This window comes from Carassius auratus, chromosome 33 (genome assembly GCF_003368295.1).
Source record: "Carassius auratus strain Wakin chromosome 33, ASM336829v1, whole genome shotgun sequence".
Taxonomy (NCBI): domain Eukaryota; kingdom Metazoa; phylum Chordata; class Actinopteri; order Cypriniformes; family Cyprinidae; genus Carassius; species Carassius auratus.
In genome coordinates this window covers 3,583,318-3,610,607 of record NC_039275.1, presented here as the reverse complement: position 1 = coordinate 3,610,607, position 27,290 = coordinate 3,583,318, and the positions used below count along the sequence as shown (strand labels likewise).

General features: G+C 35.0%; 1 protein-coding gene across 1 annotated transcript; it reads right to left on the bottom strand.

The window, feature by feature from the left end:
- LOC113052762 (septin-2-like) lies at window positions 1-27,290 on the bottom strand. The gene is made up of 12 exons (XM_026217192.1): window positions 27,135-27,290; window positions 22,518-22,564; window positions 22,089-22,188; window positions 21,923-22,009; window positions 20,430-20,553; window positions 15,956-16,090; window positions 14,999-15,116; window positions 3,556-3,657; window positions 3,317-3,462; window positions 1,942-2,025; window positions 1,785-1,842; window positions 1-643 (listed from the first exon to the last, which is right to left on the bottom strand). Exons 2-12 carry the CDS (start codon window positions 22,539-22,541, stop codon window positions 575-577), a joined length of 1,047 nt encoding a protein of 348 aa, XP_026072977.1. The 5' UTR covers window positions 22,542-22,564; window positions 27,135-27,290; the 3' UTR covers window positions 1-574.

Below are 27,290 nucleotides of genomic sequence, written 5' to 3'. Positions count from 1 at the left end.
CAACCCTCTAACCATTAGGCCACGACTTCCCCTTCCCCACGACTTCCCCCAGTGCATTGTCCTCTAATTTTAACCCATGTATCTACAGTCAAAGGAATATATATATACTGTATATGCTTAATAAAGTACTGACAAGGAGATCTGATAAACATATGCCAGCCTGATGCATGACTGGTTCAATCCCAGCATCTTAAAAAGAGTGTTTGGCACAGAAAAACATCTAGTCTCCGGTGGACCACAAACCCTAATCAATCTACAGATGAACATAAGCTGAACATTGTCGATGAAACCATGACTGACTACAGGTTATATAAATTATTAACAGTGTTTAACCCAATTGATTAAATGTCATGATAATGGACTGTTTGTTTCAGTGTTGCAGTTATTCGTATGGGCGGAGCTGTGATCATGAGTGATTGGTTACATCAATTAGACGACATTAACATTACGTTCCGTTAATCTGATAAACATGAGGGATTCAACAAGCAAATAGTGTTTAGAAATGGGTAGGATAAAGTAACCTCCAGTCAGATGGCACTTCCTGTTCCCACAACACACACACACACACACACACTTAGTCGTCTCCTGGTTTCATCTTCATCTGAGCTTGCATCTGAGCGATCATCTGCTGCATGCGTCTCAGCTGCGAGAGAGGAAAAACAGATCGACTGTGTCTCTATGTTTCAAGACATTTATAATGTTACAAAATATTTCTATTACAGATAAATGCTGTTCTTTTGAACTCTCTATTCATCAAAGAATCCTAAAAAAGTAACATGGTTTCCACAAAAAATATGAAGCAGCAACACTGAGAACAATTATTGATTGTTTGAACACCATTAATCATTTATAACATTTATAACTTAGCATCAAATCAGCATATTAGAATGATTTCTGAAGATCATGTGAGACTGTATATTGGAGGAATGATGCTGGAAATACAGCTGTGCTTCACAGGAATAAATTAATACATTGCAAGTGCAACCATATTTCACAATATCACTGTTCTTTCTGTATTTTTACAACAATGATGATAATTAGAGTACATATTGTATACAATTTCTCCTCTGAATACATCACTGATGATGATGACAATGTTGCTTATGTTTGTTAGTGTATATTTGTGACCCTGGAGCACAAAACCAGTCTTAAGTCACTGCAGTATATTTGTAGCAATAGCCAAAAAACATTGCATGGGTCAAAATTATCGATTTTTCTTTTATGTAAAAAATCATTAGGATATTAAGTAAAGTTCATGTTCCATGAAGATATTTTGTAAATTTCCTACAATAAATATAACAAAACTTCATTTTTGATTAGTAATATGCATTGCTAAGAATTCATTTGGACAAATTCAAAGGTGATTTTTTTTTTGCACCCTCAGATTCCAGATTTTCAAACAGTTGTATCTCGGCCAAATATTGTCAGAAAATTGAAACTTAAGACTGGTTTTGTGGTCCAGGGTCACATTTTTGGTCTTATGATATTGTATATCCCCTAAATACCCTTAAACCTAAACCCCTCCCCTTTTGCAATTTTAAATATTAAGAGATTGTTTATTGTTTATATTAACACCCTGTATGTTGTGTGTCATTTCCTGCGCAGACATGGATGTTTACAAACTGCTCTGATTGCGTCCACACCTGACTGCGATATACGTTCCCATAGGCCAGAATACCACTCTAATTAAACACAATATATTCATAAAGATAGGTAGAACAGAAGGAAACTTCTAGTCGACTGTCAAAAACACAAATTCAACTGCATATATGTAAGTGACCAACCTCAGCTTCCTTCTCCAGGAGGATCTGGTCTTTGTCCATCACATCTTCTTCAGCCGCCCTGTGGGAACACAGAGTTTCAGTACAGATACACAGCGAACAGATATACAGTTCATGCACAGGCTGATGATCTGAGGCTGTGCTCGTTGATTTGTCTTACCTGCCAGTTCGCTTTAGTCTCTCTGAACGGAAGTTCTCATAGTGGAGATCTTGAGTGACTTCCTGCAGGTCCTGCATGTGAGTTCTACACACACACACACACACACACACACACACATGTCAGCAGAGGACACTAAGAAACAAACGAACACTTAAGATCGATATATAGTTAATATATGAAATCAAGTTCATTTCAAGCCAAAATATTTTTTTTTTTAGATTTTTGCATAAAGAAATTAAAGCATATTTTACCACAGTTACAGTTTTTTCTTCGATACATTATATTCATGATAAATTAAGCACATTTCCTTTACTTGATCTGTAAAGTATTCCCAAAAAACCCTACACTAATTCATATTATTTCAAATATGAAAATTTTACATTTATATAAAATAAATTATTAAAGCCTATTTACCACCAATAGAGTTTTATTTTAATTGAAACAATATATTCATTAAAATGTAAAATGAATGTTAAAAGTACATTTTATTAAATATATCATTAAAGTAGCACAAAAACATTTATTTAAATATATAAATAAATATAAAATAAGAAATCATATTTTTGAATAAAGAAATTAAAGCCTATTTTACATTATACATAAAACATTATATTCATTATAAATCAAGCACATTTTACTCAAATTTCTCAATGTTGTGCAAAACAAAAAAACTTACAATAATTCATTATTTAAATGCATGCTAAATAAGAAATTATATTTTTGAATAAATAAATTAAAAAGCTATTTTACCACCAATAGAGTTTTTTCTTTGAGACATCACATTCATGATAATTAAGAACATTTACTTAAATTTCTCAATGTCGTGCAAAAAAACCTAAACTAATTCATTGGGCTTTCAAATAAACATTACATGATTTAAAACATTATTATGAAAGTATTTACACACCATGGTGGTCTGTTGTAAAATATTTAACATTTTTATGCTGATTTAAATGTATTTCACTTTTCACTGAAATACACCACAGAGACTCTCGACTTATGAGAAACACCAAATAAATCATAGATTTTCATTAAATTAATAAGAATTTGGGGTGAAAATGTGCATCAAAAATGCATAAGTTTTTATGGTCATATTATTATTTTGGAACTGAATATTTTTGTACAATTTACAAACGGTTTTTGCAAACCGACAATTGTTAGGTCAGCCTTGCTACTCGTTTCACATATCAGGTTATTTCTATCTAATAGTCTTGAATGTACAGCAGCCAAATCATCGTGTTGACCTCTAAGGGTCAGAGGGGGGAAAAGGTCATTTAAAGAGTTTAACTTTTTCTGCCTTTGCTCTCACATCTCTCATATTCAGGAGGTTAAGACACCTCAACATGTGTGTGTGTGTGTGTGTGTGTGTACTCACACTAGCATAGTGCGCAGTTTGAGGAAGTCGTTGTGCTCGGGGTTTTCCACCTCCACTACGCCCCAGGGGTACAGCCGTCCACGAATCTTCTTCCCCTTCACCTCTATCAGCTGGTTGGAGCCGATCACGGCGAACGGGATGCTGGCCTGCTCACAAACACACTCCAACTTCAGTCAAAGCCTTCAGGAGGTCAGCCAGTGCTACAGGACCGATAATGAACAAACACTTTGACCTCTGACCTTTAGGACACGCGTCTGTTCCTTGAATTCTTCATCCTCGTCCGAATCAGCGTCTGGAAGCTGGTAGATCCGGATCCCGTGTTCACTGATCTCATCCAAAATCTGACGAAAGAAAAACCTTTTTTAAAAACCATAAACCTTAACATATAGAGTTGTGTGGTCCTGGTGTGACTGAATTAGAATTACGAATGCAAAAATATATGAATTAAACTCAAATTTAAATTCATATAATTATACATTATATTACTTACACTTAAAAATTAAAATATTAATGAATATATATATATATATATATATATATATATATATATATATATATATATATATATATATATATATATATATATATATATATATATTATTAATATTAAATCATGATGAATACATTTATGGCTTGGCTTATTCATATAAATGTGTGTATTAATAAAAAAAAAGTATATAATAGGTTAATGAAGTCAATTATACAAAACAATTTTTTTATTATTATTGAAATACAACATTAAAAACTTTAAATTACTATTAATTCAAATAAATGAATTGAACAAATATTCTAACAATATGTGTGTGTGTGTTTGGTGTATGTTTACACACACACTGCTCTAATTTAAAAAAAAAAAAAAAAAAACAAGGCAATTGTAGAATATTTTATGATGCCAGTACCATTTCACAGTTTTGAAATTGCACTAAATGTTCTTCCAAAACATTCCTGTTCAAACAGTTTATGTTTTGAACTTCCGAAGCTCTCTCAGCACGCTGTCATTTGGAACGTTCTCAGAGAGCTCTGAGGAAACTCTTTGATGCTAACAGGAATCGTATGAATCACGCAATGTAAACCATCTACTGGATCCACACTTGGTTTGTTTGGTGTCAGTCAGCGGCAGATAACAGATTCGATCAGGCCCGAGACAGATCTTGAGCAGAGAGCTGAAAAACTCATCCCACTTACCCCACGTGATTTCCAGCAAACACTGAACTCAACCTCAACCTGTGCAGACCGTGATGCAAAGCGGTGTGGGAGATATTTCCAGTTCAGTGTGTCAAAACAAACTGATTAAGTGAATATGAGGTTGAAAAGTAGCATTGTTTCTGTCAAACTAGATAAGAAAAACACATTTCCCAAGCACCTGTGGCGGATCAGACATTAGGATTTATTTTTCTAACTTCAAAGCTGTTTTTTTAAGAAGCACCTTCACAATGCCATTACATAGTGACGCCCAGAACGCCACCAGCAACCTCTTCCTGACATTCTCAGCGCTTTCATGTAATCTCAGCGGGGAAGCGTTGCTTTACAGAAACCCCCTCCTGTTATGACTAGCCCTGTTTTCATAGCAAGACTGGGCCGCACAGGACAGTGTGTGTGTTATTGTTTGTGTGGGTGTCATTGTTGGGTGTTCTGAGTACAAATAAACATGTACAGTTGGTGCATGACCGTAAACGTGCATCACCTGATCAAACCTAACTGAAGAAATGAAGAAGGGAATAAAAGTGCAAGATTTATGAGGGTCCATCTTTCCCATTCATGCCAGATATGGATGCAGAAATTTCTGAAATTTTGTATGACTTGATGTCCAAATGGGAAAATAAACACATTGCTTCACAATAAACCAAGAAAAATGGCACAATAGAGACTTGGAATGGGAAAGGGAGTTAAGATATAACTGTACATGAAAATCGAAACAAGAAAAGCAGATTAGGAATATGCAACATGTGGATTCGCAGCACAGACGCAACACAAAAGCCGAATTGCATGCGAACATCAGGGTTGTTAACGTAAACTAAAACTATTACAAAAAAACACTTCTGTTAACTTAAAAAAAAAAAAAGCTGCAATACAACTTAAATATAAATATTACCTGAAATAATTAATATTAAATAAAAATGCCTTGGCAGCCAACTGAAATATGTTTAAATTGTAAAAATTATTTATAGTATTTGAAGTACTAAAATAAAAATAAAATAATATAATAAAAATAAAACTGAAATAAAATATAACTATCAAACACATCAAATAAGTAGATTGGTAATGGAAATATAAAAGTAAAAGCTAATTCAATAAATTGATAAACAGATAAAAACTATCATCATAATGCAAAAAGCAATAGTCAGTAAATTGTTAATGGTAACTAAAACTATTTTTGTTTAGTTAACTGAAATAAAGCTGCAATAAAATGTATTATAAATATTAAATAAAAAATATTATTCATGCAACCAAATTGTAAAAAAGTTTCTATTACTAAATTAAAAAACTAAAATTAGAAAAGAAAGAATCATACATTAATAAAATGATGACAAAAGGCATATAAAATTACTAAATATGAAACTAAAATGACATTAAATCTGAAAATAATTATATATATATATATATATATATATATATATATATATATATATATATATATATATATATATATATATATATATATATATATTATAGTGTAAATTGACCAACATTGCAAAAGCAATGCTGTTCTTAAATTTTTTTTATAAATTTATAGATTCAACTCTGCTGACCGTTAATATTAGCATGTAAAAGCACAGCATCAAGAACCTTTCACACAGTTGCACGCTGATAATAGTGTACAGAAACAAGGAATTTCCACAGTTTTATTGCCAGCACTGAGAATCTTGATGTGACTTATCAGTGCAGGCCTCAACACAGTCATTACTCTGCCTGTCTTTCTCTGAGGCTCAATGTGTTTGGATTGGCAGCGTGTTCACGTGGTCAGCAGAGGCACCTGGAGTCTGAAACAATGGTACAGGGGTTTCTCCATGGCTCTGAACTTAAAAGGGAAGTGGGTTTCACCTATTAGGCTTGTAATTTGTTTGTCATAGGATGCATTATGAGTCGTGACCATGTGTTTGAAAAAGCAAGACTATTTGAGGTACGAGTAGGGCTGGATGTTGGAGTCTTTTCATCCAAGTCCTCTATCTATCAAGCTGCACTTGCACTCTTGACCAAATCTGGTGGAATGCATGTAAAAAGAAAGATTTATTGTCTACATTAAAACAAAATGAACCCGATTACAGTTTTAAGTAAAAATTCTAAAATGACTAAATACTGTAACATCTGCACGACTAGAGAGGCTTGTAAACATTTGGTCACATGCATAAAAATAGGAGCCACAAACTTGACAGGCACTATATTTAAGTACATAACACATCAAAATAAATTAAATATAGTTTCCCTATCTATAGACCAATTATTATGAGCTTATACTTCAGGGAGCAAAACAGTAGTTTCACACGGTCAGGTTTCAGCATGAATACGCAACTTTTTACCCAACCACTCCCTACAGACTTTACACCGAGTATTTCAACACAATAACATTTTGTTTTTAGTGAAGATGTTGTTTGAGGCTTATGGAACCAGCATTATTACAGCTCAGCGCAGCATGTACAATTATTAAATAGTGAAAAAGTTCCCATTCAGCAGAAAAGTGTGTCGAACCACAAAGTAGTGAAGTTCTTAACTGTGATCCCTTGTCTCTGGATAAAACCACTGGCTACCTGCGGCTCGAGAAGCCCTTTCATTCACACAAAAACACACACAGGGGTGTTATAGATTTCTAAAAGAAACTCAACAGGACTGACCAATTACTCGGACCTGTGTGTGTGTGTGTGTGTGTGTGTGTGTGTGTGTCGGTACCAGGGCTAATGTTAATCCGGCATCTCTGAAACAGCAGGACGTGAGGAGTCGCTCATTTCAGCAAATTCCTGTCAGGGATGAGTGTGTGTGTGTGTGTGTGTGTGTGTGTGTGTTGAGGCCTTCAGCAATGCTACAATATAAGTATGAACAATTCTATGAGAACTGTCAGAATTTAATTGTAGCTGATATTCTGGCTGAAAGCATCGAGGAAATGTTCTTTAAAGAGACAGTTCACCTAAAAATTAACATGCATGTTATGGACGGTCATTATTTAATTATCTTCATGTCTTTCCCAAAGCTGTATGTCAATAAAGAAGGAAATAAAAAAAGAGTTCAATTTCTGATGCGATTTCATGTTTTCATGCTAGTGTTAAAAGCTATTTCTGCATACAGAAGATAGGTAAAGTTGCAAAGATTAAAGTCTCAAATCCAAAGAGATATTCTTTATAAAAGTGAAGACTCATTCAAATCGACTCGTTTCAGAAAGGCGGGGCATAGAGGAGTAACAATAATGTACAGTATGTGGAAAATTTGTTGTTTTAACCTTAAACTGCCTAAACACATTGCATAACACCAAATACACTAAATAATGTTCTTTTTAGCAACATCATATGACCCTTTTAAGACATTTTAAGAGCCAGTACAGGGAATTTAGAGATCGAAAGTAAATTGAACTGTTAACTGTAAATGTCTAAAAATAACAGAAAATTAGTTGTAGAAGCAACCGTTCGGAAATATAACTTAAAAAAAATTAAAGGATTAATTCACCTGATTCTTTAAACAACATCCAAAATGCTTAACCAAAATTTGTAATATTTTTTTTTACTGTATGTTCTGATCACACTCAAAAGGCTAAAAAAATCAATTTAATTTAAAGATTCACATTAAGAAGCATTCCCATTCACATAAGATTCACATTTTAAGCATAAACGTACCTAATTTTGTTTAATTTCTCAGAAAACAGGACTTCGACATTTTGCATTTCAATTAAATGTAACTTGATTTAAGGTTATTTAGACATGTATTGGTAAACCAGGCAAAGTTACTGTGAGAGATATTCATGCCATGACTTTATGAATTTAAAACTTTTTGCTCCTATTTAAGACCTTAATTTGTGGAAGACCCAAAGAAACTGGTCATTGAGGCTTTGAGATTTAGGAGGACACATAACAGTACGTTCAAATGATTTTTGAAGTCGTATGATAGCTTTGTGTGAGCAACAGATGGAAATTAGCAATTTTATTAATGGTTTACATTATTCAGTTATTCATTGTTTAATCATTATTCGACTCTAGACCACTTTCACTGTGCTTTTTTGTCCTTTGTGAGGTCTGAAATACTTCACAAGTGCAACATTCATTGTGTATTCTATAAAAGCAATTCACTTTGAAACAAATAAGGAACAACATGGAATAAAATATTTTTGTGTGAATTTTAAATTAAAAACCTTAAATACGCTTCTATGAGAGCTGGTTTATTCAACAGGAACTGGATTTGATTGTGCCATTCTTAGTGAAGGTTGTACTAAAAGCTTGTCCCTGTTTTATGGCCACTCTATTCTTAAAAAGAAAACATACTGTACCAACTGGAGTGTTAAACAAAGGTCAAGCCATGGTAACTGAATGCTTATGTGACCAGTACTGGACAGTGTGAGCTGCAACTCCAGGATGCAATCATTCTGCCTGAGAACACAAATAAATAACCCCACCCTCATTTAGGGGAGGAATGTGCTCATAGTCATACCCACACCATGAGATATCCACCCTTTTAAGTTCTGCAGTTGAGGGTGACATGATAACAATATCAGATGAATGTCAAATGAAGAGCTGGCCTTGAAAACAAAGTGACCTCACTGCTCTGTGGAGAAGAGTTTCATACACTGTACAGTAAACGGCATGTTTAACACCAGAGCCCTGTGTTTAGACAATGACTGTATGACCACAAAATCATAAATGGAGACCGTGAGGTCAGGAACTCTGAGACAACATTGAAAACTTGTTTCCATAAATATATATAAAGCTTAAATAGTAAAAAGCTAAAATTACAAAATATTCAGTTATAATTAATTTGTATATGTAATTCCATAAATATAAATTATATCATATATAGTCACACACAGAGAAAATGTGAGAATGTAAAAAAATGTAAAGCAAAGCTGAAAAAAAAATGATTTAAATAATAATGAAAAAATATTCAGATATGTATTTATGTAATGTAAATTATATTAGTGGTGGGCTGTTATCGGCGTTAACGTGCTGCGTTAATGTGCTGCGTTAACGTGAGACTCTTATCGGGCGATAAAAAAAAAATATCGCCGTTAATCTCTTCTCAAAGTTGGTTGGGAGTTGGGTCTATACTAAGCAAGCTATGATGACTTTCACCTTGATATTTTATATAACTGACTCGCTGAGGACCGCCTAAAAAGATGCCCAGGACAGTTGACGGGTAACTGCTGCGCATCGTCACGAAAGCTTATCTTTCTCACGTTTTTAAGCCTTATCGCTTGTCGATTTAAACATTAAAGCATCCAAACACAAGACGCAGAAAAGATGAACAGAGTAACTGGTTACTCGCGCGCTGTGTTCGGTGCGGAGAGAGAGATCGAGAGCCACGTATCACGGACAGCGACACTGAACCGAGCTCTCTTCTGCGAAGTTCTCCTCGAAGTCCCTCCTGCACCTGAACGAACAAATACAAATCGCAGTTTGAACAAACAAAAAGATGTTAAAGAGCCCAATTCAGTACTTGCGGTGTTCTGGTGTTCAGGGCTCACGCAGAGAAAGGCGTATCAAAACACTTGAACATCGAATCTGCTTATTTTTGCTCTTGTGCCGACAAATACATTAAAAATATGTCAAAATATCCACCTTGGAAATTATGCTCGAAAATCTGTCAGTTATTTCTTAAGTGAAAGTAAACAGTTGAGGAAAAAAATGGGATGTGTATTATATTGGATGCGTTCATCGTCTCTTAAACCGCGCCTAATTTAGCGACTGGCTGCTGTAATGACAATCCAAGAAAATGAAAATGAAAATCACTCACTGCTCTTGACTGAATTACTTTGTAGTTTTAACAGTCAAACCAAAAATTATTCAGACACCAGATATATTTTTTTATATATATAGCAAAACTGTAATAATGTGAGAAATGTTGAAGGTGTCTGTATAAATGTAGGTTTGCTTGTATATTTCATTTTTACATTAAAGACTATCCAGTGCTATTTTACATTTAATTATTTGGTTTCTGTACCTTGACACCTACAAACTTGAAAAAAAAAAACGTAAACGTTGTGTAAATAGCACAAAGAAATAAAAATAATCAAACATACAAATTAAACAATTTCAAACAGGTCCCACTGGTACAACCTCCACCAGGTCCCCGCGGACCCCAACTACGGCTCACGCCTGTTTCACACATACTCCGTCTGCAGTGCGTATGCAGTCCGTGTGCGTTACGTATGTGGAGCAGCACGGACTCGATGTGCTTTCACACAGGACGCGTTTGCAGTTCACTACTCGGTACGTAAACAATCGCTGCACTGCTGCAGACGCAACGCTCCTGGAACGCAACTGGAATCCATTAACATGGGTGCGTGAAAAAAATATGCAATGCATACGCACTGCAGATGGAGTAAGTGTGAAACAGGTGTACGGTTGTTTGCACCTTGTGCACTGTGGAATTGGTTTACAGCTTTTTCAAGCACATTGTGATGCATTTTGGAAACAGGAGATGAGCCCCTTTTCTAATGCACCATCTAGCTTGATAAACCCCTTCTCAAAGACATACTGTTTGTCAATTTTATTTGGGTAACACACATATTCTGAATTCCTTCTGCAGAATTCGAATGAGCCATTTTAATCTAGATTAATCTAGATTAATTTCAAGATCACAGTGAGATTAATCTATGCCCACCTCTAATATATATATATATAGACACACACACACACATACATATATATATATATATATATATATATATATATATATATATATATATATATATATATATATATATAGACACACACACATATATATAGTAGCTAATTTTTTATTTAAATTATATTTATTTATATTAGTAACTGAATGTCATTGATCATATTTTCTTGCTTCTATTGAATGATCAGAAATATCAGGGCTGAAGATGTTATTAATTTAAGCAAAAGTGTAAACAGATTCTCAAATACATCTTTTTTCACACAAAGTGCTATGCTGACGGTATAATTTGTAATAAAATCATCTCTGTTAATAAAAAAAAATAAAAAATTAGATGCATTTTCACAAGTGCTCTCAGACTTTTCGTCCCCACTGTGTTTTTATAAACAACAAGGCTGGTAACGGTTGGCAAAGGAAAGGTTTCTCACACTCATACAGCGCGAGCTGGTGCTTTGGTACATTTCTCCCATTAAGCCAACCGAAGGGACAAAGAGAGGAAAGCTTTGATAGTTTGGAGACTGAGATATGAGCGTGATGGGGATTGCAGCATAGCAAACATCAACAATAACATTCAAATTCACACAAACACAACAATGCACCTACAATCTGGCTTGTGGGAATCACATTGAACTCTACTAGAGAATACGCGCCCCAGATGTGCGTCAGTTCGGCTTTCCTTCTCATATTGACCAGATCTGCTGCTCTTCGGTATACATTACTCCTTCGTCAGGAAGTGAGAGCCTCCTAAACGTCCCTCGAGTACATTTTACATATTTCATGGTTTTATGACCTCACTCTGGTCTCAGATAAGCAGAAAACACTCCTGCACACCGCTGACCCGCTTTCCCTGCCAATCTGTCTGACACATTACAGGAAGGCCATATTGTTCTACACAAGCTGCTTCCCCTTTCATGATGGTGCGAGAAAGAGCGCAGATCTCTCCTGTGAGAGAATGAGAGCAAAGCAATCACGGTGAGAAAGTGAGGGTGAAAATCGAACATAAATATCAGTCAGGCCGCGAGGAAACAATGGGTTATTTGTCATTCTTATGGCAGGATTATGGGAAATAGAGTGGGAAATATTAAACCTCTGACTTGCATTTCCACTTAAATCAGAGTCGATGATTGGAAGTTGTGTCCAAGAGTTTACCTCAGTCTTCTTTGGAAAAGATAAGGTAGAGAAAAATTTGAAGGGTGTGTTCCTCCTTTTCTGACAACAAAAACAAAAAAGGATTCAAGCATTTGTGGAGGTACCAATGAAAAGAACAAGCGTTAAACTTCCTCCAATTCATTCACACTGACATTCAGGTTTGATGGAGCAATTTCCTACATTCAGGTTCTAAACAATCAACGTTTCAAGTAGTTGTGTGATTCTCAGCAATAGGAACATGTAGTTTGTTCACAAAAAGCTAAAGGGAAAAGTTCGGCCATAAACATGCATGTTCTGTTATTAACTAATGAGAATGAGATTTGACAGCCAAAGATTAATAACGACCTACATTTGGGGCTGTTTCACAAAGAACGATAATTTACAGTTCTGTAAGAGTCAGTAGGAATTTTTATATTTTCAAAAGATGTCTCTTTTGCTCATCAAGGCTGTATTTTTTAAATCAAAAATACAGTAAAATTTGTCTGGACACAGCACTTTTCACATGCACGAGTATGAGTAAAGGAGTGCATGATCGGTATTGGTGCACCCATAATTATGTCTTTACTGTTATTTTGATCAATTTAATGTGTATTTGCGGAGTTAAACTATTCATTTCTTTCAAAAAATGGTAGTGTATGTATGACCTTAAAAGACTTGTGATGCATAAGCTGTATGGACTAATTTTATAGTATTTCAGTTCCTTTTTTGAGCTTAATAGCATCTGTATAATTTCATCATATGAGCAATAAACAGCATGAAAATGTGTTTTGAAATTACCTGCAGGAATAGAAAAGGAGTAGGCGAATAAAGGGAACTACTAAAAACACAAGCATTCAGTATCCAAAGCCCTGTTTAAAAATGGACCAAGCAATGAAGCCCTGTGACTTTCTGTGTGTTATGAGCCATCGAGGAAGTGCATTGGATCAAGAGTGACAGAAACCCCACATTTGTACAGCAAAGAACACACACACTGACTTAGGTCATGACTTAGGTCATTTAGCTCGAAACGGCTGACGGTGGAGACGGTTTAACTGGTATTTCCTTGAGAATTAGATGCACGTTCATGCAATGATTGCAGGATGTGGACTAGATTCCATCAGTCTTATCTAAAACAGACCGTTTTCAGTAATGAGGCGATGGTTACATGCACGGACACACACGTATAAGATGCTGACAGAGGTCAATTGGCACGTCTAATCAGAATGGCCTAACCTCAAGACATAAATGAGAAGAGTTGGGTAGCTACTTGGTTTTTATCTGGTGTAAGTCACTGATCAGCAGGTGTCTCAGGGTTTAGCAGGGGTTTAGGTTAGTGAATGTGGGGGACGGAGGACAAATTGCTACACTATTGTCTCGTTAAGGCTCTTTTGTCATGTAAAATCTAATGACTTGCAACACGCTGAGCTACAGGAAAAGACAGAAGACTTCACATTATATAAACAACACAATGACACAATGAAAGCACATTTTTGTTCTGTAAAAAGACACAAACCTAAGATGAAAACAGCTAGTGTTAAGGCAACTACTATAGTTGACCAAGTTGCTCACTTAAATTACAGCCATGTTATTTATAAGTTAAAGTATAAAGTTTGGGGTCAGTAAGACTTTTTGTGTTGTGCTTTTTTTAAATAAACTAATAGTTTTAATCAGCGAGGGCAGATTTAGTTCAAAAGTAATAGTAAAGACATTCATAATGTTACAGTTTCGTATCTAATTACAAACAGAACTGAAATTCAAATTATAGATAAGAATCCTGAAAATTTAAATGTATCTTTTTTTTTTCTTTTTTTAACATTGATAATAATAAGAAGTGTTTCTTGAGCAGCTAATCAGCATATTAAAATGATTTCTGAAGGATCGTATTATACTGAAGACTGGAGGAATGATGCTAAAAATTCAGCTTTGATCTCAAGAATAAAATACATTTTACAATATATTCACATAGAAAACAGCTATTTTAAATTGTATTAATGATTCAGAGAATTACTGATTTTACTGTATGTTTGATTGAATAAATGCAGCCTCGAGAGCAGAACAGGTGTCTTTCAAAAACCTTTAAAAAATCTTACCAACCCCAAACTGTGTGTATATAATTTATGCACCTAAATGTTGCTTCTATGCAACACATTTGTGTTTTTAAACTTTCTAAAAGTCTTTTTTTACAATCGGAGGGATGAGTAATAAAGCAATAATGAAACCAAAACCAAAACTCAAACAGGGGCGGTGTATGATTTTAAACAAAATGGCAAAATAACCATCCACCATTAGCAGTCATTAACATAATTGTGCTAAAAGCAGAAGCAGAAACACTGAAAAAACTCCAGCGCTCGTGTTGATCTGTGCATGCTTCCTGTGGGATAACAGATAACGTCCAAAAGAAGTGGAGCCAGAAAAATGCCACATAATCAGTGTCCAACTTACCCTGCAGAGCATGCAGGTTGACACACATCTGACCCTGCTTCAGACACAGTCCATAGTGTGTGTGAATGCATGTACACACCCCACGCTACAGTTACACACTGTCTGTTCACCAAACACTCAATGCACTAGTCAAAAGTGTGTTTCTAATGGTCTTAAAAAGCTCAATGTTGGAATCAACACCAAAGAAGATCAAATATATAACATCTGTTGTTAGTTTTGTGGCTTGTTGTCAACTAGTAATGCGGTCAGATGATCAGTTGTGCTTGTTGTAGACCGAGAGAGTCAGATCCTCACCCTTCTCTTGAGACGGTCTCTCTCTCTCAGCGTGAGCGTATCAGCTTTGGCGATCACAGGGACGATGTTGACTTTGCTGTGGATTGCCTTCATAAATTCAACATCCAGAGGCTTCAAGCTGGGAAAACAAGCACAAATGGAAGCACAAATCAAAAAGTGGGTCAGTAAGATCTGAATGAATCTGAATGAAACAAGATGTATACTGTAACACAGTATTAAGAACCAAGGGTTCCCAAACTTTTGAGTGGGGTTATTTTAATAATTTCAGCATTTTTGTCTTGTGGACTTAATGTTAATATCTTTACAATATCGTACTCAGGACAGTACTAAATAAAATATAACATGCATTTAGTATGATCTCTCTTATTTTTTGAAAATGACTCGCATTTTCACAGATTCTGCAAGGGGTGCCCAAACTTTCGAGCCCTATTGTATATGTCCACCAAATTTGACCCTGGAATCATGTGACTGTTTGGTTGCATTTTTTTGCTGCCAATTCAAGGCCAATGAACATTTTAATCATCACGCTCAGTGTGAACAGTTAACGTGATTTTTTCGGCTTTTCATTTCTCAGAGGCTTGTAAAAAAATTGGCTGTAATTTTTGATGGAAGATTAATGTCACTTTGTGTATAACATATCTTTATTGAATTTTAAAGTATTTTTGAAGTATTTAAAAAAAATTGTAAAAAAATATGATCAAATAAATGCCACACATTCCCCAAAACATACAGGTAAAAAACACTTCTTACTTTCCATAACTTCTTCATGTCACTTTTGAACTTTAAAGTGCAAATTTTTTATGAAATTTTCGCCTGTGGTTTTTGTTGGTGATTGATGTTGCTTTAATGCATACCTTCACTGTAAACTGGCCTTAATTGAAGGCTAAAGCCACTTTTTGCAAGAACAAAATGTTTTATTGACTGATGATGATGAAAGGTAGAAAATGTGCATTTTACCCGTGTCCAAATGGAGAGATGAAGTAAAAGCAGCAGTGCACTCTGTTGTCAACGATGTGTCTGCGGTTCAGTCCGCTCTCATCATGCAGGTATCGCTCAAACTGATTATCAATATAGTGGATGATCGTCTTAAAGCTGTTGAACAGAAAAAAAAATATCAGAGAACAAGCTGAAAGGAAATACTAAGACATAAAAGCTTGTGATTGTATTAAACAAGCATAGGATGCGAATATGAAAAAAAGAAGAAAAAACTATCTAATCATGAAATATCTGAACACACTTAGAAATGATGACAAAAAACACTGTCCAAATAAAGCTTATATAAACGCTCCACAACATCATGTTTACAGGCTCCTGTCCAGCATAGACTGACCACATGCACCAGTGTTAACTTATTTTTTTTAATGTAAATGTTAATAATTTAGTTGTTTTCAGAATTGTTTTTAGTTTTAACATATTTAATCAGTTTTTAATAATTTTTATTTCTGTTTTTATTTAGTTTTTTAGTACACAAGGTTAAATAACCAAAACATTTATTTATTATTATTTAATTTTTTTAACTTTTAGTTTTTAAAACATCAAGTTAAAACTAAAATGAGAAATGCTGGCTTGCCTGGAATAATTTTTTACAAATGTTTTTCCATTTTAATTTGTTTCAGCTGACGTTTATTTTAATTCACCACCAACAACAAAAAAGACTATTTAGCCTTACTATAACTGCATCAACTCTTAGTTATTTAAAGCCTCGCCACCAGCTTCCCTTTTGCTCTTCAGTCTCCAGACTAATCTAAACAACATATTGCAAACTAAACTAAACCCCTAAACAGAACTAAGCGACTTGTGTGTCTTTTGATAGAACTCATGCGTGAATTTTAAATTGTATTAATATTTCAGAAAATTACTGGTTGTACTGTATCTTTGATTGAATAAATGCAGCCTCAGTGATCAGAACAGGTGTATTTCAAAAACATTTAAAAAAATCCCAAACTTTTGAATGTTAGTGTGTATATAATTTATGCACCTAAATGTTGCTTCCAAGCATCACATTTGTGTTTTTAAACTCTCTAAAAGTCTTTTATACAAACGGAGGGATGAGTAATACAGCAATAATGAAACTAAAACCAAAACTAAAAAAGAGGCGTTGAATGATTTAAAAAAAAGGCAAAATAAACATCCACTTTTTGCAGTCATTAACATAATTGTGCCCAAAGCAGCAGAAACACTGAAAAAACTCCAGTGCTCGTGTTGATCTGTGCGTGCTTCCTGTGGGATAACAGATAACGTCCCAAAGAAAAATTTACACACTGTCTGATCACACTCAATACAAAACACTCAATGAACTAGTCAAAAGTGTGCTTCTCATGGTCTTAAAAAACACAATGCTGGAATCAACACCAAAGGAGATGACATCTGATGTTAGTTTTGTTGCTTGTTGTCAACTTGTCATGTGGTCAGATGATCAGTTGTGCTTGCTGTAGACAGAAAGAGTCAGATCAGATTTTACCGTTAAGTTATTTTTAACTATAATTAGCCTCACTATAACTGTTGAATACATCAACTCTTAGTTATTTAAAGTCTCGCCACCAGCTTCCCTTTTGCTCTACAGTCACCAGACTTATCTAAACAAAATACTGCAAACGCAACTAAACCCCTAACCAGAACTAAGCCTCTTCTGCGTCTTCTGATAGACCTCATGCATGAATTGGCACTGAGACCGCAGCCTTATCAAGAGGCTGAAGGAGAAGAAGACATGGCATGAGGAAATGACATGACAGTAGGTAGGTAACATGGATGGCACATTTTCATCATCAGCTTGAGAAGTGTGTGGGTAAGAGATGGGGAGGATATTGCTCTTTCAAACAGGACTTTCTAAGCATTCCTCCGCAGGGCTCAATGACCAATAGACCAACAAGAGACAACAGCTGCCTTCAGTCTACAGTCAAGTGCAATTGTGTAAATAATCTCTGTTATGCAGATACACAAACGCAAAACATTGGGTATTAAATTAATAACCAGTCCAGTCTACCATTCAAGAGGTCATAATTAAATGCAAGGTCTAATTTAATGGTAGATATCTGTGATAATAAACAGCTAGTTCATCTATCTCAGAGACACGACATCAGCACTGATGCAAGTGCATTCAATAGTAAACACACATTATGTTTAGGGGAAATGAAAAGTTGGAATGGGCCAAGATGGCATCTGGTCGAGATCTACTGCTTTATTTTAAGCAACAGATCTTTAATTTGCATGCTGTGATTTTGCTGTTAGACAGTTTGCATGGTTGAAAACGTAACATCTCTAAATGTTTCAGCTTTAAAGAAACATCCAAACATATCAAGATGCATTCATACATTCAAATTATTATCCTTTTTTTTTGGAGAACTTTTTTTTGGAGAATGGCCCGATGAAAACCTTAGGCCAACGTGGGCCAGCTGGGGTTAGTGGAGTTATTATGAACAAAGGTGGAGTTTCTCTGCATCTGAAGAGCGTCTGCACCGCGGATCATTTCAGAAAGATAACAGCTTTAACAACAGCATTAAAAACTTTTTCAAATAAGTTGAGCTCAAAACTCAATTCTGTCAGCAGTGGGTGTTTGAAATAACTTGATCTGATGTGGATTATTATCACCATAGAACGCAGAAATATTCATAAGCGATGCAAAAGACTGTGCACGCTAGGCATTAAAGTTAACATAGTAAATATGCTAAATGCAACCACTTCGAAATCAGACGTCAGCTTCTTAATTTCTATAATGATCGTTTATTTATTTAGTAGCATATTTTATCTGTCACAAACCTTGTCTCGAGAGATAAGCTCCTCGTACCCTATGTCAGAAAAACATAATGATGTTTTTTGTTCTGGAGCTTTTGTAAAAATAAAGAAATTATAATTCTTTCTAAATGTGATGTATATAGGCTACTGTAAATACAAATCAACAGAAACAGACTCGACTGAATAAGCAGGCTATGTTCATAACGCTTTATTTCTGTGAGATTAATTTTCAATCCTGATAAATTAATTAATTATGATCAATGTATCACTTATTATAGTAAAACATAAATGCTTTTGGATTTAAATATTTAACAAATCATGCAAACAAACAGCCGCTTTTATCGTTATGGCTTATTGCTGTTATTTATTTCTTATTCGTTTTCTGATAACTTCTCTTATATATTCTACTGAGATTGTCAGTCAGTTATTGATCTCCACAGACCACAGGAATGGTGTCCTGATGTTACTCAGGTCAGTCCATACTGATGCCGCGTCGTTGATGAAAACTGTTTTTATAGCTTTTCAGAGTAGTTTTCTTAGCCACTCTGATATCTTTTGTTAGTCTGATTCTGGCCTGGTTATACAATATTTTATCCCTACTTCTGTAAGGATCCTCCTTGGCACGACGAAGCTGTTTTGAGTTTCCCAGTAAACCACGCTTTATCATTATTGAATGATAGGAATGTCGTGGTGTTGATGCACATATCCTCACTAGCTGATATATGAAGTTACAGTCTCTGTGAGCTCATCCTGATCTGTGGCTCTGCTTCATTAGTCCATCATTTAACAGTCTTTATTACAGGTTTAGCTGATTTCAGCTTCTGCCTGTAGGTTGTATAAGATGAACTAGACAGTGATCAGAGAGCCTCCCCGTGGGACAAAGTGATATGCATCTTTGATTGTGGTGTAACTGATCCAATATATTACTGTCTCTGATGTGATTTGTGATGTGCTATTTGTATTTTGGGAGATCGCGGGAAAGATTTGCTTTGCTAAAATCTCCAAGAACAATTAAAACTGTATATATGTTATTAAAATACATATATTTTAAGTATGAATCATTCTTCTAATTGAAGACGTCTCCAGATGTCTCCAAAGGGAGGTTTGATCTGATTTAGCTCACTCCTCAGGACAAGTTTAGCTAATGGCACTTTTCCTCTGCATGGTACGGCACAGCACTACTACAGAGATTCACCATACGGAGAGAATCACTACTACATACGTTATTGAACTTGTAACACGAGACCCTAGACTCTCTAGAGGACCGAACGTGACTTTTTTTCATTGAAAACACAACAGTTTCGAATAGGGGTGCTCCGATCATGCACCTGATGGAATTAACCGCTGATTAGAGAACCGGCTTTACTGAGGAGATGCGCATTAACGATCGGCCGATCGTGATCGGAGCACCCCTAGATTCGAACGAGCGCACATTTTTAAACAACAAAATAAAGCGGCTTTAGTGGTCTGTAGAGGAAGTACAGATGTTCCTCTCGTTGATAGCCAAGGTGTGGATCCAGTGAGAGCTTGATGGGACGACACGGAATGAAAAGTTTTTCGGGAGATCGAGGCAGTAGAGGTGGCACAACTATAACAACGTCTATGATCCCGCGGTACTAAACTGCAGTGCAAACACGAACTGACCCGATCCGAGCCGTACCATTCAGTGCAAAACCACCACAAGTAAACACATACTGACCAGTCCTGGCTGTTTATGGCGTCTCCGTATCCAGGCGTGTCCACCACAGTAAGGCGGAGCTTCACTCCCCTCTCCTCGATTTCCACCGTGGACGCTTCAATCTGGACCGTGCGCTCAATCTTCTCTGCAAGTACAAAACAAAAAACCATCAGAACAAAACACTCAAGCTCAGAGAAACACTTGAGGAGGCACATCAAGACAAATCAAATAAAAAATTTGCACCATGAAACAGATAAATGAGCATGTTCTGAGATCCTCTGGGAGGAAGCCCTGGGCTTAAGATGGGATTGCTTTCTTGATAACAACCTTTTACTCTAGAGAGCTTTAATAGACAAAACGCTCAACAGATAGATTTAAAAGGTATTGAATAGACATTGAGCATTTAAATCAGAAATGTTCTGCATTCCACCGGGAGCAGCATCTTGCTGAAGAAAATATTACTTTACACGAAAAAGCATTTGGACACACATAAAAAAAGTTCTTAATTCATTGCATTAGGCGTAATACACAATAAATAGAATAGAACAGAATGTCGTTTAAATTATAATTTAAAACAAAACACCTCTATTTGTGAAATGTTTTATTGAAAAATGCTTGTCTGTTTTACAATTAAAGGGTATCTGTAGATTTTATGATGGTAAATTTAAGACTTAAAGTAAAGGAAATTTAAGGTATAAATGGAAGGGAACATATACGTCAATATGATCTCTAAATGTAATGTCTATTGTCTAGGGAGCATAAAATACATTTTAATTAGAAAACTTAGTTTTAAAACACCGCCTATTACTTTTCAATCAATTTTACATGAAATATAAAATAAATATATAAATGCGGGGACAGGAACACTTTTTGTAAGCAAAGAAAAAATCCTATTTCATCCTTGTGGCACGAATGACACAGAAGAGCATATGCAGCATACGGTGATATGGAGTGACACAGAGGAAGCCGTTGACAAAGGAATTATTTAATAAAGTCGTTATTTTTGTTTTCTTCGCTTACAAAAAGTGTTTCTGTCGCTTCATATAACCCAGATTGCACGTCTGACGCCAGATGGAGTATTCTGATGATGACTCCTCATACCTGGACCTTGACTTTGTTATTTACATGACAGTCTATGGGACAGTCTCAAGCTCCAGGTTTTCATCCTTAAATTTTTATACAAAGACGAACAGAGCTTTTACGGGTTTGGAACGACATGGGGGTAACCGATAAATGACAACATTTTAATTTCAAATGAGTATCCCTTTAAGGTTTTCATTTGTTTGAAGCTGAATTACAACTTTCAAGACCCACAGAAATACTGCAATTTAAATATTCTAAGATATTTCATTATCTAAGAAATATATTTACGTGCGTTTTGAGTGTTCACATACTTTTCAGGTCAAAAAAAAGTTAATCTACAGAGGCTTTTCTCATGACCGCAAGGGATCATTTCAGTCTTGGACACAATGAAGACCTCAGGAGAGCCGTGTGTGTGTGTGTGTGTGTTTTACCTGCTGCTCCAGGTATATAGCGCTCTGGGTAAAGGTCAGTCAGGAAGAGGCTGTTGATCAGGGTTGATTTGCCAAGACCAGACTCTCCTGAAATGACAAATAACAGACAATTAAAAGCACAGTGTGTGTCTGTCTGGATCCATGTGTGTGTTTATATGTTCCTCACCGACTACCATCAGTGTAAACTCGAAGCCTTTCTTCACAGACTTCCTGTGCACCTGATTGGGCAGGTTGGCAAATCCCACATATCCTGCAGCATCAGGCAACTAGAAACACATCAGAACGATTACACTGAGACAAATAAAGTTTAATATGTACATGTTTAAGAGTTAAATGTGAAGTATGTTATTCTGAATGCAAAAGCATAATAACTAGATAAAAGCATTATCTCCCAAACGCTTCCTTCAACTTCTATTGGTTGAGCAAACTGATAGTCCCACCCACAAACTCACTCCATTGGTTTAATCAGAACTTGACATGCCATGTCATGCTAAAATACATATTAATGACATATTTATTATTTACAAAGACTATGAACATTAAACATTTTAATATGCAAAACAATTACACACTTCACCTTTAAACTGAATCTTACCTTTCCTTTTTCTCCATGTGACATGATGCTCCCACTTGATGATACAACTAAATGAAGAAAAATAGATAGATAGATAGATAGATATAATTTAATAAATACATTTAAGACTTTTAGAATAGGTTTAACTTTAATATATTTTAATAATATCTATTGAATACTTAGTTTATAGCCATTCCTCCTCAGTGTCACATGATCCTTAAGAAATAATTCTAATATGCTGATTAAATGCACAAGAAACATTTCTGATTATTAACAGGTATAAAATATATTGTGCTCAGTGCTGCTTCATATTTTTCTGGAAACCTTAATAGGCCAACGTTTTCTAGCAATAGAGAATTCACAAAAACAGAATTTATTTGAAAAAATTTTGTAATATTAATAATGTCACTTTTGCTCTATTTAATGCATCCTTGCTGAATGTAAGTATTAATTTTTGGGGTCATTAAGAATTTAAAAAAAGACTTAATGACCCCAAACTTTTGAATAGTAGTGTATGTTGTTTAAACACATAATGACAGAATATTTCATTTACACAATCTAAATAAATTCATTCTAAAAACTAAAACTAAAAATACTGATGAGGAACAAACTGTTGTGTGTGAGTGTGTTTGACATCAAGAGGAGAGCGAGGGTCTCGACAGGGAGGGAACAATGCTGTTTATCTTTCATTTTCCTGGAAATGCTTTCCTCCATTTTCACCATTGCTAATAAATGAGAGATCTCACACACACACACACAACCACCCAGAAACACTCTGAAAGTGAAAGTGTGTTTGATTCAGAGACAGCGGGCTGAAAGTCGTCACAGTGAAAGCATGTTGTCAGATGTAATACTGACAGATTTTTATGATCACAAGTGTTTCTACTCCCAAGACAAGAAAATTCTGCTTCACCATCATAAGAATCAATTACATTTTAAGATATATTACAGCAGAAAACACTAAAATATTGCATAATATTACAGTTTTTATAGTTGTTCAAATAAATGGTGAGCAGAAGACACAAAAAAAAAAAAGTTGACTCCTAACATTTAAACTGTATTATATATGTGCTATTCTAAAATGTAAAATGAATATTCTATATGTATAATCATTCAATATAGTGATTATTTGAACATTTTGCATGCTGTTTGTTAGGTTTTGTTTCCATTTTATTAATGCATAACATTTTAAAATATATTAAACAATGGACCAGTTATTTTAAATTATAATATCTCACAATATTACTTATTTAACTATTTTTAAACTAATAAATGCAGCCTTGCGGGGCGGAAGAGAAGAGACTTCATTAATGTACATGTACAAATTCTACAAAAAGTCATCATGCTGTGAAAACTGTGAATATTTGCCCAGAGTTCTTAATTTTTATGATCATACATGTTTCTATTCCAGAGGCAGGAAAAATGTGCTTGGCATCACAGGAATAAATTAAATTTTTAAATAAATTACATTTATATTATAATAATATTTCACAACTTTGCTGTTTTAACTGTATTTTTAATCAAATAAATGTAGCCCTGGTGAGCAGAAGAGTGCATGTGTTCAGTTTAATCCAGCAATTTTGTTCTATGCTAAAAAGTCATAATGCATTGAAATTTTGTGAATATATGATGATTTTACACAATGTTTAATCCGACTTAGGTTGCGTTTCTATTTGACTCTAACTTTACTTAAACAAAATAAGTACAAAACAAGAAAGAAGGTTGAATTTGAGCTATTCATTTTTATGAGCATTAGTGATTCTGCTCCCAAGACAGAAAAAAATCAAATCAGGAAAGCACGGAAATTAATTCATGATGTACGTCAGATTGTGGGCATCGCAGTGTTGCTTTTATAATACAGGACAATCATGCAATCCGTATTTTATCATACACACACACATACACACTCTGGGAGGTCTTGTTATTGCTGGCTGGCAATTATTGCAAAGATAATCTAGCTGCAGATTAATCAAGTGGCCTCATTATCGGCACAGCAGTCACACATTTTTGCATGAACACACATTAAACTTCAAAACCAAGAGAAGTTTGAACAAGAACACCAGCTTTCAACTTTTCATCACCTTTTTGTAGGTTGTAACCTGACTTTTGAGATTTACTGGTTTTATGATAAAGGGGAAAAATGGATTTGAGATTCTTAACAGAATCCCTGATGGAGCTTAGTGGATTGTAAGCTCATGAGACATGTGACTGGAAAGCCACATATACAGTCAGTCGGATCCGAAAGCTTGGTTTACTGATGGCCGGCGCTGATTTTTCACAACCGAACTACCGTTCAAAGCAGCACTAGAGTTTATGAGTGAAACGTGTGCCTCATGACCTCGGGCCAAATTCGCTTCACCTTTGAAGAGCGGCTCAGCTGTGGCATATTGATGAATGAATTTCAAGACAAAGGGCGGAAATAACACATCTTTGTTATGTAAGAGCGGGATGAGACGTGAGAAAAAAGAGAGGTGAGAGGTTAAAGGTGTGAATAAAGAGGATAGACAGAAAGAAAGACTTTTGATAGAGCCAAGATGGCGGAGACAATCTTCAGTTTCCAGTGTCTATCCGAGTTAGACACGTTAGTTTAAACTAGGGAGATTTGTCTGCCACCGCCTAGTCATTGCGTTTTCAGCTTTCAAAGGGTAAATTATTGAGCAAAAAGCACAAAAGTGAGAGTAAAGACATTTATAATGCTACAAAGATTTCTATTACGAATAATTGCTGTACTTTCTATTCATCAATGAATCCTCACAAATAAAATGCATTGCCGTTTCCACAAAAATATGATGCAGCACAACTGTTTTCAATATTGATAATAATCAGAAATGTTTCTTGAGCAGCAGATCAGTATATTTTCATGATTTCTGAAGATCATGTGACACTGAAGACTGGAGGAATGATGCAGAAAATTCAGCTTTGATCACAGGAATAAATTACATCTTAAAGTATATTTCAAAAGCCAAATAGTTATTTGAAATTGTAATACTTTTACTTTTTTCTGAATAAATAAATGCAGCCTCGGTGAACATAAAAGACTTATTTTAAAAACATAAAAAAAAAATAATAATAAATGACTAGCACCAAATTTATGAATGGCAGCATTTGTGTTTACTTAATTTTGTGCTACTCTGAAGACATCATGAAATATCATGTTATATTTGAACATATCACATTTAATCAGATTTAAGTTTTGTTTCCGTTTTGTTTCAACTTCAAACAGTTTCTATTTACACAAAATAATCACAAAAAATATAACATTTTCATTCTTCCTCATTCTTCCTCTGCTCTGAATTCTAAAATGTGATATAAAACCCCCAAAATGTCATGCTACAAAGCAAACCTTTCCAGGACTGCTAAAGGAAGCAAAAGACTCTTATTTACAAAGCACATTTGCGATAAACGGCTAACAGTCCTTGGTCAACTCTTCTTGACCACTTCTATTCAGGTTCAGGGTTATTTAAACATAACACGAGTCAAAAGATATAATTTTGATGAATACAATACTTTTTCAGCTTGAAATAAAAATAAATAAATATTGCATTATAAATACCCAGCCAACAGTAAAACAATCTGAGAACTCTGGCTAACATAGAAAAAAAACTAAGTAACATTCACATGATGTTTGCAAACTGATAAAAATGGAATGTTGCTTATTTTCTTTATCTTTGACATAACCAATCTTTTTTTTTTTTTAAACAAAGGTTGTTTCGAACATTCAATGATCATTCAGAAATAACCTTATCATAAAGGGGAAACATTCTTATAACATATTTTACCCCCTGAGACCCAGCAGAAAGTGTTTTGGGCTAGTTTTTAATTTTGCATTTATTTTTAGGGCATCATCACTATAGGCCTAGTTCTAAATGCATGGTAAATATTCCTTTGTTATGCTGTAGTTTGCTCATTTAATCACCACGTTAAATTATTTGACTGTTATTGTATAGTACTACTACAAAGCATTTGGAAAATAAATGTAATTATATAATAGTAATATTCATATGTAAGCAATAATCACATCTATATCACTATTATATTTTCAGCACCAACTACTGTCTTTCACATTCTAACTTAAACACAGAGAAAGGTCCATGATATCTTACATATGACAGTGCTTTAAAAACAGGTATGATTTTCTCATGAATGACAAAAGACTGAATCATACACTGAGCTGCTGGCTGCATGTTAAAGTGTGGAGGCTGCTTCCAGGCAGAGATTGGCAACCCCCTTTCTGAGGAATACGTCTTAATTCACATGATGCCAAATTCCAATGTAATTTATAAATGAAACAACAGATAACCTTGGATACATTTTAAAACACTTCGTTTTAAGTGGAAACACCTACTTCTCGTCCACACCCGGACTGATAAAATGTTTTTATTTCAGTGCACACAACACATCTAAAAACTGACACTAACAGAAAACACGAGTTATCTTACAGTTTCAAACAGGGAAACCAAGTATCGAGTGATACAACGATGTTATTTAATGCAACTTCTTTCCAGATTAACTTTGTATCAACTTTGACATGTAGCAGTTACTCGAGCCACACAGGGATTTGATACAAAGTGATTCATCACTTCCGGATACAAGCGCGAAGAAACTTTGACTAACTTTTCAGCCGCCAGAAGCCCTTACCTGTTATAAATGCGTGATAAAACTCAAAAACCAGGAGTTTTTTTTACCCTCCTCCCAAGTTTTCTTTCTTCTCAGCAGCCCAATCCAGGGAATCCGGAAACCGCTACAATTCCGCCCTTATCCCATAATGCCTGCGAGAATATGGTGCAACTGAAG